Genomic DNA, 12,984 nt, shown 5'->3' on the forward strand with positions numbered 1-12,984 from the left:
GTAATATGGAATCTTGAATGGGGATATCACTCTTAAGGGTTGGTTGATTTTGAGCTTTAAGCTGCAACTTTCAAATCTTAAGTTGGAGTTTTAAAATTTGAGATACATAAACCTTTTGCTGGATTTTTGAACAAAAGAAATAAAAGTAATAGGATTGGGCGATTGACAAAGATGTTTAGAAAATCTTTGTCAATTCTATTAGTCCGCTTAGAAAAATCACTAGCAAGGGAAGTATGTTCGAGGGATTGATGGATTTTAATTTCCAATTTGCTGGATCGTTAAAGTTAAAGGAAGAGAAAGCTTTGCTTAACTTTTACATACATATATTCATTAAAATAATATGATTAATTTCGAACTGAAGAAGACATACAAAATAGTTTTTAAGTGTCTAAATCTGTAATCATATTAGGAAATGTCATATTAGATAATGCCTCTACCCTAAATAGTCAATAGTGGTTTTTCCAAGTTTTCTTTAAATAATATCATATAATACTGCAACATATTGATTTAATATTTTAATTTATAGAAAACTTATATTAGGAATTAGTATTACACTATTACAAGATAGATCATACAGTCAGGTTAGGCTCAAATATCATAGGGCCATGTGCTATATTGAAAATTTTAAAAGTTATAGCCTATATTATTTAAAATAAGACCCTAAAATGCAAAGAAAAAAGTAACTAAAAAAAGTGGAAGTGGGACTATGCATTTGCACGTCCAACGCACCCATTAGTGTAAAGAAATTTACCCATTATCTATCGATAGAAGTTGTGTGAAAAATATATGTTATGTGATTATGAAATTAAAAATTCTTTTGGTTATGGTAATTTATTAGAAAAATGATTGCCACCTACTTGAAGTATACGCCAACACATAACCACACATACAAACAATATAAATATCTTGTTAACTACGTAAACTATTGTTATTACATAAGAAGATTCATAAACAAATATAGGTTATGTATACAACACCATAAACATTCAACTCTGGTGTTTGGTTGGCCAGAATCCGATGTTGACCACTATTGACCAAAGTTGACCAGTGTTAACCGTAAACATTTAAATACATTTATATGATGTTGAGACGCGATGTCATTTCCAAAAAGTATTTTCTTTTCCCAAAATTTTTTAAGTCGATGGTTAAAATCTTTTATGTGTAAATTCCTTTGCTGACAAAGTTCTATTTTTCAGATAATCGAATGATAATTATTCATTTCTAATTTGATATGCCCAGATACGATTAACACAGTCTATATGCATCTAGCGCATTTATAAAACCAAAAGGTAAAATATAAGATATGTTTCTTCACATAATGTAAAATTTTATTAATACCATAACATTATAAATTTCAAATAAAGAAGAAAGTCAAGATAGATATTTAGTTTTCTGATGGAGATATTTTTTTGTAAAGTTCTTTCTTTTTAAGACAACAACATCCAGTATGGAGTCTAAATGTTCCACAATACCATCCATTTTTAAACCCTTTGCTTAAGCAAATCTGATCACATACGCTTGTACACTCTGACCGAAAACAAACAGCATCATGAACATCAATAGCGTTTATTTTACCAGTAAAAGATATAAAATGTAGTATGATTGATCAAAATGGAAGTTTTCCAAGAAAGTATACTTTTAATTCATGTATCATCATAATACGTTACAAACCACTCTCATATATCCGTTTTTTTTACTCAAACTTAATTTGTAAACCTTAGTTCAAAGTTAGTTCTCCATCATGGAATTATCTAGACTAATTGTCTAAGTTTCACTTTCTAATAGCTCATTCATGTTTATATTTAGATAGTTTTACGTCAAACATGTTTAGACGCTAAAAATTCACGAAAAAACAGCAAGATGGTGTAATTATTCTGATTGATGTACATCATATATATATCCTAATAGAACTCAAAACAGTTTATTGGGTTTGTAAGTCAACTTACCTGCCATCACAATCAAGAGAACAATTGCTATGGCAATGAATATATGCAAATGTTTCTTGTCCTGCATTGTTTTGAGGTGTCACTAGATATTGCTCGACGTATATTTTTTTTTCTCTTTGTTTAGATGTTGTATCCATGAAGATAAAGTTGCTCTTATATATAGGCTTTGATTTTTTTTACAAATCAAATGAATGAATAAGAGCTAGATTTTATTCTATTCTTTGGTAATATTAATCTTTAGCTTTATATCCCACTTAGGGGGTGTTTTTGAATTCTAATTCAAAAGAATTTTGATGACTGCAATAAAATCATAGAAAATAAATAATTGAAAGATTTTAAAGGATTAGATAACTATCTATAATCTTAATTCTATAATCTTGTTAATTAATTTTTCTATAATCTTGTAAAGTCTCTGAAAATATATCTCTGTTTTAATGATACTTTCCATAACTTTTTTTTTAACCTAACAATAATTAAAAGGAAAAATGATTGCCAGCTACTTGAAATATACGCCAACACATGACCACACATACAACCAATATAAATGTCTTGTTAACTACATGAACTATTGTCATTACATAAGGACATACATAATCAAACATAGGTTATGTGTACAACACCATAAACATTTAACTCTGCTGTTTGGTTAACCAGAATTTGGCGTTGACCAGTGTTGAGCGAAATTGACTAGTGTTGACTAGATAAAATATTCAATAATATATATATTTTTTTTTTCCTAAAAATAATTTTTGCTTTTATGTATTTTTGAGATAAAAATAAAAAGATGAATGATTTGTATAATTTGCAAAAACAAATTCTAAAAACAAAAAAAAAATACAAGAAAATTATATACCAAAAAAGATTAAAAATTGTATGATAAACAAAATTTGTGGTATATCTAGTAACAAATTTTGTTAATAAAAAAAATATACCAAAAATAATATAATAAAACTCTACCACCAAAATTTTATGTGTAGTAGATTTTTTTCATTAAACTATAACAAATATATACCTTTCCTTTTAAAAATCATTTTTTATTTTGTATTTTCAAAGATGGGGGGTTTTAAATATTTTTTATTTTTACTTATTTATGAGATTATGTCATTTGAAATATATCCAAGACATTGCCAACTATTTCTTTGTTTTTAATAAGAAAAAGAAAGGAAGAAAATAATGAAAATTCTATTTATTTACATAAAAGACATGTATCTAAAAGATAATTGAAAAACAAAAGTTGATTTTGTAAAATCAAAGAAATAGTTGGCATTGTCTTGGATATATTTCAAATGACATAATCTTATAAATAAGTAAAAAGAAAAATAATATTTAAAACCCCCACCTTTTAAAATACAAAATAAAAAATAATTTTTAAAAGGAAAAGGTATATATTTATTATATTTTTATGAAAAAATCTACTACACATAAAATTTTGGTGGTATAGTTTTATTATATTATTTTTGGCATATTTTCTATGTTAACAAAATTAGTTAATAGATATACCACAAATTTTGTTTGTCATATATTTTTTAATTTGTTTTGGTATATAATTTTCTTGTAATTTTCGTTGTTATATATTGTTTTTGTAAATTATACACATCATTTAGTTTTTTTATTTATTTATCAAAAATACATTAAAACAAAAATAAATATTATTTTTAAGAAAAAAGAAAAAAATATTATTTTTTGAATGTTTTTTCTGGTCAACAATGGTCAACGCCGGTTAACACTAGTCAAACCGGAGGAAAGTTGTTTACAAAAGTAGTTTCCGTCAATAACAATCTAAAAGAACGAGCTAAACAAACAGCCTTCACATTAGACGTCCGAGGAATCTTGGAGAGAGTGAAAGGAGGCAAGGAGATACTAAGTGCCTGTAACTCATCAAGCAGCGTAGAGAAAACCAGCAACTCCTCTAGGGTTTGAACCATCGCAACTAGCTCTGCAGGACTCGTCTCAAATCGCCGACAGTCAACTCCTCTGGAAAGCATACACTCCAAAGCCCATAACAGAGCTTCTAGATCCGAATGAAGAGGGGAAGAATTTTGTCTTTGGCATCTTGCACGCAACACTAAAGTCTGATCCTCACAATTACCGCACCACCAGCCCAGACCTGAATTAGGTTCTGGTGATTTCCAAGAACCATCAACTTGGCAGCGAATAATTGGCTACGGGGTATGCAAGGGTTTCGGAGAACCTGAGATAACCCTTGAGACTAATTGGGCCTGCTCCCACAATAATTGTTCACCTATAGCCTGATTAATAATACTATTGGCTCTCACTGTATCTCTTGAAAAACTTTCTTATTCCTATCCTTCCATAAAAACCAAACAAGCCAAGGTATCGAATGATGAGTGGCTCCTAAAGCCATAAGGAATGTCCCATTGCCAAAAATAAAACCTAAATTTGAGTACACAGAATCATATGGGAAATTGCCTGAAGGCAATCCAACCAAGACCTAATCCCATATTTGATGGGAATAAGGACACTCAATGAAAGTGTTATTAATAGTTTCTGTCGCAAAATCACATCTTTTACACAATGTGTCACACTGAAATCCTCGAGAAGCTAAACGCACCGTCACTGGGAAAGAACAAGATGCTATTTGCGAAAAAATGTTTAATTTTTGGTGGGACCCGAAGGTTCCAAGACTGAAACTTCAGGGCAGTACAATTGGGATCGTACTCGATTTCAGCCGTCATGGCTTGAGCTAACTTATATCCCAACTTAACTGAGTACACTCCAGATTTCTTATAATGCCAAACCAACCAGTCTGCCTTAAATGATTTGCTACCAAGCAAACTCCTTATAATTTGGATATCCTCCTGATCCATAAACACTTGGAGAATAGGTAAATGCCACTCTTTAGTCAGCGGGTTAATCAAGTGATTAACCATAAAATTTGGATGTAATTATCGGCCCCTACCATTTGCAGGTCAGGGATGTTGGTTAGAGATTCAAGAATCGCGTCAAACCGAAGTATTACACCCTAACCCTAACGTCCATCGAGTGGAGAAAATACTTTTCCACCCAAACGAGGGAGAGTATGGTTTCTTTGCCATCAATGGATGCTTGTTTCTAAAATATCGACATCTAAACACCCGATCAAATAATGAATCCGGAAATTGAATTAAACGCCAATACTGCTTAGCCAACAACGCATCAGTGAATTTATCCAGGTCACGAAACCCCAAAAATCCATCAGTTTTATCTCTACACATTTTCCCAGACCACTCAGTGAAGACCTCGGTCTTTCCCATCAGAACTCCACCAGAAGTTCAAAATTGCACTTGTTAACTTTGACGTTAAACCCTGAGGAAGTTTAAAACATGACATAACATGTGTTGGAAGGGCCAAGGCCACCAACTTAAGTAGAATCTCCTTCCCTTCCTTAGATAAGTATTTAGCCGTCCAACCATTAACCTGATCATCCAGCCTGTCTCGAACATAACCGAAGGCTTTATTTCTTGAACCCCCAAGACTCTCAGATATTTCCAAATATGAGCCCATACCCCCTTCCTTGGAAATTCCAATCACTGATTTTACCTTATCCTTGATCTTCGAAGGTACTTTTTTGCCAAACATAATAGAGGATTTATCAAGATTGACCTCCTGACTGGACGCTTTACCATAGTTGCCTATGATATTCATCACCGTTGAACATTGTTCTTTGTCTGCTTTACAGAAAAACAGACTATCATCCGCAAAAATCAAATGTGAAATAGGGGGACAATCTCGGGCAAGCTTGATACCAGAAATATTATCCTCCCTCTTTGCCTTCTTTATATTAGCAATCAAAAAGGAGATCCTCTCTCGGCTTATCTCATAACTTTATTTTGAGAAGAAAAATGTATAAAATCATAGGGTTATTAGCATCCACACCTACTTTATACTAAACATCTTACACAAACACCCACTTTCCCAACTCTCTATACTTTTCTAAGTTTGTTGCTTATCTGTTCATGTTTTTTTTAACAATTTTGTCCTCATAAGAAGAGGATGTAAATGGTATTAGACAATGCCTCTACCCTAAATAGTGGGTTTTCCAAGTTTTCTTTAAATTATATCATATAATACTTCAACATATTTATATCATAAGTATAGTATTATATCATATACTTATGTTAGGAATTAGTATTACACTATTACAAGATAGATCATACAATCAGGTCAGGCTCAAATGTTATTGGGCCATGTGCTATATTGAAATTTTAAAAAGTTAAAGCCTATAATATTTAAAATAAGACCCTAAAATACAAAGAAAAAAGTAACTAAAAAAGTGGAAGTGGGACTATGCATTTGCACGTCCAACACACCAATGTACCCATTACTGTAAAGAAATTTACCCATTATCTATCGATAGAAGTTGTGGGAAAAATATATGTTATGTGATTATGAAATTAAAAATTCTCTTGGTTATGGTAATTTATTGGAAAAATGATTGTCACCTACTTGAAGTATACGCCAACACATGACCACACATACAAACAATATAAATATCTTGTTAACTACGTAAAATATTGTTATTACATAAGAAGATTCATAAACAAATATAGGTTATGTGTACAACACCATAAACATTCAACTCTGGTGTTTGGTTGGCCAAAATCTGATATTGACCACTATTGACCGACGTTGACCAGTGTTAACCGTAAACATTCAAATACATTTATATGATGTTGAGACGCGATGTAGTTTCCAAAAAGTCTTTTCTTTTCCCAAAATTTTTTAAGTTGATGGTTAAAATCTTTTATGTGTAAATTCCTTTGCTGACAAAGTTCTATTTTTCAGATAATCGAATGATAATTATTCATTTCTAATTTGATATGCCCAGATACGATTAACACAGTCTATATGCATCTAGCGCATTTATAAAACCAAAAGGTAAAATATAAGATATGTTTCTTCACATAATGTAAAATTTTATTCAAACCATAACATTAGAAATTTCATACAAAGAAGAAAATCAAGATAGATATTTAGTTTTCTGATGGAGATATTTTTTTGTAGAATTCTTTCTCTTTAAGACAACAACATCCAGTATGGAGTCTAAATGTTCCACAATACCATCCATTTTTAAACCCTTTGCTTAAGCAAATCTGATCACATACGCTTGTACACTCTGACCGAAAACAAACAGCATCATGAACATCAATAGCGTTTATTTTACCTGTAAAAGATATAAAATGTAGTATGATTGATCAAAATGGAAGTTTTCCAAGGAAGTATACTTTTAATTCATGTATCATCATAATACGTTACAAACCACTCTCATATATCTGTTTTTTTTTACTCAAACTTAATTTGTAAACCTTAGTTCAAAGTTAGTTCTCCATCATGGAATTATCTAGACTAATTGTCTAAGTTTCACTTTCTAATAGCTCATTCATGTTTATATTTAGATAGTTTTACGTCAAACATGTTTAGACGCTAAAAATTCACGAAAAAACAGCAAGATGGTGTAATTATTCTGATTGATGTACATCATATATATATCCTAATAGAACTCAAAACAGTTTATTGGGTTTGTAAGTCAACTTACCTGCCATCACAATCAAGAGAACAATTGCTATGGCAATGAATATATGCAAATGTTTCTTGTCCTGCATTGTTTTGAGGTGTCACTAGATATTGCTCGACGTATATTTTTTTTTTCTCTTTGTTTAGATGTTGTATCCATGAAGATAAAGTTGCTCTTATATATAGGCTTTGATTTTTTTTACAAATCAAATGAATGAATAAGAGCTAGATTTTATTCTATTCTTTGGTAATATTAATCTTTAGCTTTATATCCCACTTAGGGGGTGTTTTTGAATTCTAATTCAAAAGAATTTTGATGACTGCAATAAAATCATAGAAAATAAATAATTGAAAGATTTTAAAGGATTAGATAACTATCTATAATCTTAATACTATAATCTTGTTAATTAATTTTTCTATAATCTTGTAAAGTCTCTGAAAAAATATCTCTGTTTTAATGATACTTTCCATAACTTTTTTTTAACCTAACAATAATTAAAAGAAAAAATGATTGCCAGCTACTTGAAATATACGCCAACACATGACCACACATACAAACAATATAAATGTCTTGTTAACTACATGAACTATTGTCATTACATAAGGACATACATAATCAAACATAGGTTATGTGTACAACACCATAAACATTTAACTCTGCTGTTTGGTTAACCAGAATTTGGCGTTGACCAGTGTTGAGCGACATTGACTAGTGTTGACTAGATAAAATATTCAATAATTTATATATATTTTTTTTCCTAAAAATAATTTTTGCTTTTATGTATTTTTGAGATAAAAATAAAAAGATGAATGATTTGTATAATTTGCAAAAACAAATTCTAAAAACAAAAAAAAAAAATACAAGAAAATTATATACCAAAAAAGATTAAAAATTGTATGATAAACAAAATTTGTGGTATATCTAGTAACAAATTTTGTTAATAAAAAAAATATACCAAAAATAATATAATAAATCTCTACCACCAAAATTTTATGTGTAGTAGATTTTTTTCATTAAACTATAACAAATATATACCTTTCCTTTTAAAAATCATTTTTTATTTTGTATTTTCAAAGATGGGGGGTTTTAAATATTTTTTATTTTTACTTATTTATGAGATTATGTCATTTGAAATATATCCAAGACATTGCCAACTATTTCTTTGTTTTTAATAAGAAAAAGAAAGGAAGAAAATAATGAAAATTCTATTTATTTACATAAAAGACATGTATCTAAAAGATAATTGAAAAACAAAAGTTGATTTTGTAAAATCAAAGAAATAGTTGGCATTGTCTTGGATATATTTCAAATGACATAATCTAATAAATAAGTAAAAAGAAAAATAATATTTAAAACCCCCACCTTTTAAAATACAAAATAAAAAATAATTTTTAAAAGGAAAATGTATATATTTGTTATATTTTTATGAAAAAATCTACTACACATAAAATTTTGGTGGTATAATTTTATTATATTATTTTTGGCATATTTTCTATGTTAACAAAATTAGTTAATAGATATACCACAAATTTTGTTTGTCATATATTTTTTAATTTGTTTTGGTATATAATTTTCTTGTAATTTTCGTTGTTATATATTGTTTTTGTAAATTATACACATCATTTAGTTTTTTTATTTATTTATCAAAAATACATTAAAACAAAAATAAATATTATTTTTAAGAAAAAAGAAAAAAATATTATTTTTTGAATGTTTTTTCTGGTCAACAATGGTCAACGCCGGTTAACACTAGTCAAACCGGAGGAAAGTTGTTTACAAAAGTAGTTTCCGTCAATAACGATCTAAAAGAACGAGCTAAACAAACAGCCTTCACATTAGACGTCCGACGAATCTTGGAGAGAGTGAAAGGAGGCAAGGAGATACTAAGTGCCTGTAACTCATCAAGCAGCATAGAGAAAACCAGCAACTCCTCTAGGGCTTGAACCATCGCAACTAGCTCTGCAGGACTCGTCTCAAATCGCCGACAGCCAACTCCTCTGGAAAGCATACACTCCAAAGCCCATAACAGAGCTTCTAGATCCGAATGAAGAGGGGAAGAATTTTGTCTTTGGCATCTTGCACGCAACACTAAAGTCTGATCCTCACAATTACCGCACCACCAGCCCAGACCTGAATTAGGTTCTGGTGATTTCCAAGAACCATCAACTTGGCAGCGAATAATTGGCTACGGGGTATGCAAGGGTTCCGGAGAACCTGAGATAACCCTTGAGACTAATTGGGCCTGCTCCCACAATAATTGTTCACCTATAGCCTGAAAAACTTTCTTATTCCTATCCTTCCATAAAAACCAAACAAGCCAAGGTATTGAATGATGAGTGGCTCCTAAAGCCATAAGGAATGTCCCATTGCCAAAAATAAACCCTAAATTTGAATACACAGAATCATATGGGAAATTGCCTGAAGGCAATCCAACCAAGACCTAATCCCATATTTGATGGGAATAAGGACACTCAATGAAAGTGTTATTAATAGTTTCTGTCACAAAATCACATCTTTTACACAATGTGTCACACTGAAATCCCCGAGAAGCTAAACGCACCGTCACTGGGAGAGAACAAGACGCTATTTGCGAAAAAATGTTTAATTTTTGGTGGGACCCGAAAGTTCCAAGACTGAAACTTCAGGGCAGTACAATTGGGATCGTACTCGATTTCAGCCGTCATGGCTTGAGCTAACTTATATCCCAACTTAACTGAGTACACTCCAGATTTCTTATAATGCCAAACCAACCAGTCTGCCTTAAATGATTTGCTACCAAGCAAACTCCTTATAATTTGGATATCCTCCTGATCCATAAACACTTGGAGAATAGGTAAATGCCACTCTTTAGTCAGCGGGTTAATCAAGTGATTAACCATAAAATTTGGATGTAATTATCGGCCCCTACCATTTGCAGGTCAGGGATGTTGGTTAGAGATTCAAGAATCGCGTCAAACCGAAGTATTACACCCTAACCCTAACGTCCATCGAGTGGAGAAAATACTTTTCCACCCAAACGAGGGAGAGTATGGTTTCTTTGCCATCAATGGATGCTTGTTTCTAAAATATCGACATCTAAACACCCGATCAAATAATGAATCCGGAAATTGAATTAAACGCCAATACTGCTTAGCCAACAACGCATCAGTGAATTTATCCAGGTCACGAAACCCCAAAAATCCATCAGTTTTATCTCTACACATTTTCCTAGACCACTCAGTGAAGACCTCGGTCTTTCCCATCAGAACTCCACCAGAAGTTCAAAATTGCACTTGTTAACTTTGACGTTAAACCCTGAGGAAGTTTAAAACATGACATAACATGTGTTGGAAGGGCCAAGGCCACCAACTTAAGTAGAATTTCCTTCCCTTCCTTAGATAAGTATTTAGCCGTCCAACCATTAACCCGATCATCCAGCCTGTCTCGAACATAACCGAAGGCTTTATTTCTTGAACCCCCAAGACTCTCAGATATTTCCAAATATGAGCCCATACCCCCTTCCTTGGAAATTCCAATCACTGATTTTACCTTATCCTTGATCTTCGAAGGTACTTTTTTGCCAAACATAATAGAGGATTTATCAAGATTGACCTCCTGACTGGACGCTTTACCATAGTTGCCTATGATATTCATCACCGTTGAACATTGTTCTTTGTCTGCTTTACAGAAAAACAGACTATCATCCGCAAAAATAAAATGTGAAATAAGGGGACAATCTCGGGCAAGCTTGATACCAGAAATATTATCCTCCCTCTTTGCCTTCTTTATATTAGCAATCAAAAAGGAGATCCTCTCTCGGCTTATCTCATAACTTTATTTTGAGAAGAAAAATGTATAAAATCATAGGGTTATTGTAACATCCGCGAACCTGATTCTGTGATTTTGAAAGGAGTGTCGATCGACACCCTAGTGGCATCGATCGACACCACTAATTTCTGGGTTCGGCCGGTTTGATTAATTGCCGAATTGGTTCGGTTTGGTTCAATTAAATCCCTAAATCGTGTTATAAGCGTCTAAGGACGAGTTTAAGGGTTTTTGGGGAGTTATTTGGTCGCCGCTTAGTGAAAGAAAGAGAGAAAAGAGAGAGAAACGTTCTTGAGTTTTTCTGGGCTTGTTCTTGGAGATTTTGGAGAGATCTGAGGCTGTAGGAGGGTTAGTTGTTGCTGGAAACGAAGGGGGAGCTTCTGGAGGTGTTGTTTTCCACGTTTCTCAATCCAATCTTCCTGTTCTTGAGGTGAGTGCTTGACCATGGTTGATCTAAGCATGAGATCTCTCTTGTTTGTGTGTTTTCTTTGCTGTTTGTGTTGTTTTGTTGCTTGGGTTCGTTGCTTTTGTGATTCCCAGTGATTTCTGAGGTAATTGGGTGAGTTTGAGACGGATTCGAGATGATTGGGAAGGAGAGTTCGATGTTCGGTTTCGCGCAGACCATGTCTGCAGAGGAGGCATCGATCGACACTAGGAAGCATCGGTCGACACCATTTGGAGTGGCATCGGTCGACACTGTTTAGCGTCGGTCGACACCATTGTTTGTAGCATCGATCGACACCGTGAGGCATCGGTCGACACTGGTCTCAGTCGAGACTTGATTTCCTGGTTTGATGTATTGTTGTGTGTTGTTTGTTTGCTTAAACTTGAGGGTCTCATATGCTTGTGTGTATAACCCAGTAGATGGGAGGACGGCCTCACTAAGTATTTATGATAATACTTACGCATCTCAATTGTTGTTTGTGGTGTGCAGGTATGTGACGTGGAATCATGGCGATGAGGAGGAGGATGAACTAGGGTCTCGTTTGTGTGTTGTTGGTCTTTGCTATATTGTTTAGGATGGAACCTTGGATAGAGATATGTTAGGTTGCTGGATAGAATGGATAGAAATGTTATTGTATTGGTTTTGTATTATTGATATGTTTCCGCTGTGCATGTAATTGGATGTTGGTTTATTATTGGTTGGTTACTGTGTGTGGGTTGGTTTGTTTAATTAAGTAGTATGGGATACTTAATTATATATTGTATTTAATTAATAAAAAGAAAAAAAAGGGTCGGGTTGTTTCATTTTGGTAGCAGAGCCTTTACGGTTCTAGGATGGTTAAATGGATGGTTAGAGCGGTTAGGAATTTAATTGGGTGAATTATTTTCCTTTTGCTTGATGCATGATGTTGTGTGATGGAATTGATTATGAGTAGTTAGTCAATTTGTTTGCGGTATGGAGTCCTAGTATCATCCTCTTCGAGCCTTCAATGAGATTCCACGGTAAGATGTGTACTCTATGTGCGGTTTTTGAATTGTGTGCTTAGCCTTCTGTTCTGGGTAGTGCAGATGGCTAGAGAGGGTGTTGTTGGTCGCGGTCGTGGTCGTGGGCGTGGTCGTGGTCGTGGTCGGGGACGAGGTCAGGTTCCTGAGGCCAGTGTGAGTGTAGCCCAGAGCATGGCCAGTGAGGAGGTGCGGAGTCACAGGTTCATCCTAGTGTGTCTGGAGACCAGGCTGGTTTGGGTGACGGCAGGGCGGATGGGCCCGGTGTCGGTC

General features: G+C 33.1%; 2 protein-coding genes and 1 long non-coding RNA gene across 3 annotated transcripts; all 3 read right to left on the reverse strand.

Annotated features, from left to right (window-relative positions):
* Positions 1–1,290: 1,290 nt before the first annotated feature.
* LOC109127639 (uncharacterized) lies at positions 1,291–2,077 on the reverse strand. The gene is made up of 2 exons (XR_015573724.1): positions 1,947–2,077; positions 1,291–1,527 (listed from the first exon to the last, which is right to left on the reverse strand). It is a non-coding gene; the product is annotated as an uncharacterized LOC109127639 (long non-coding RNA).
* Positions 2,078–5,174: 3,097 nt separating this feature from the next.
* LOC147948730 (uncharacterized) lies at positions 5,175–5,591 on the reverse strand. The gene has a single exon (XM_087468323.1). The coding sequence runs from the start codon at positions 5,589–5,591 to the stop codon at positions 5,175–5,177; it is 417 nt and encodes a 138-aa protein (XP_087324449.1).
* A 1,250-nt stretch (positions 5,592–6,841) lies between these two features.
* Positions 6,842–7,631, reverse strand: LOC109127640 (defensin-like protein 76). The gene is made up of 2 exons (XM_019232688.2): positions 7,483–7,631; positions 6,842–7,110 (listed from the first exon to the last, which is right to left on the reverse strand). Exons 1-2 carry the CDS (start codon positions 7,547–7,549, stop codon positions 6,920–6,922), a joined length of 258 nt encoding a protein of 85 aa, XP_019088233.1. The 5' UTR covers positions 7,550–7,631; the 3' UTR covers positions 6,842–6,919.
* Between the last annotated feature and the right edge of the window lie 5,353 nt (positions 7,632–12,984).

Source organism: Camelina sativa, chromosome 2, assembly GCF_030686135.1.
Source record: "Camelina sativa cultivar CO46 ecotype springtype chromosome 2, ASM3068613v1".
NCBI classification, from domain to species: Eukaryota; Viridiplantae; Streptophyta; class Magnoliopsida; order Brassicales; family Brassicaceae; genus Camelina; species Camelina sativa.

Coding starts and splice junctions, on each gene's coding strand:
- LOC147948730 (XM_087468323.1), bottom strand. CDS start 5,591: ATGAATATCATAGGCAACTATGGTAAAGCGTCCAGTCAGGAGGTCAAT.
- LOC109127640 (XM_019232688.2), bottom strand. CDS start 7,549: ATGCAGGACAAGAAACATTTGCATATATTCATTGCCATAGCAATTGTT. Junction 7,111..7,482: donor TCTCTTGATTGTGATGGCAG/GTAAGTTGACTT, acceptor TATCTTTTACAG/GTAAAATAAACGCTATTGAT.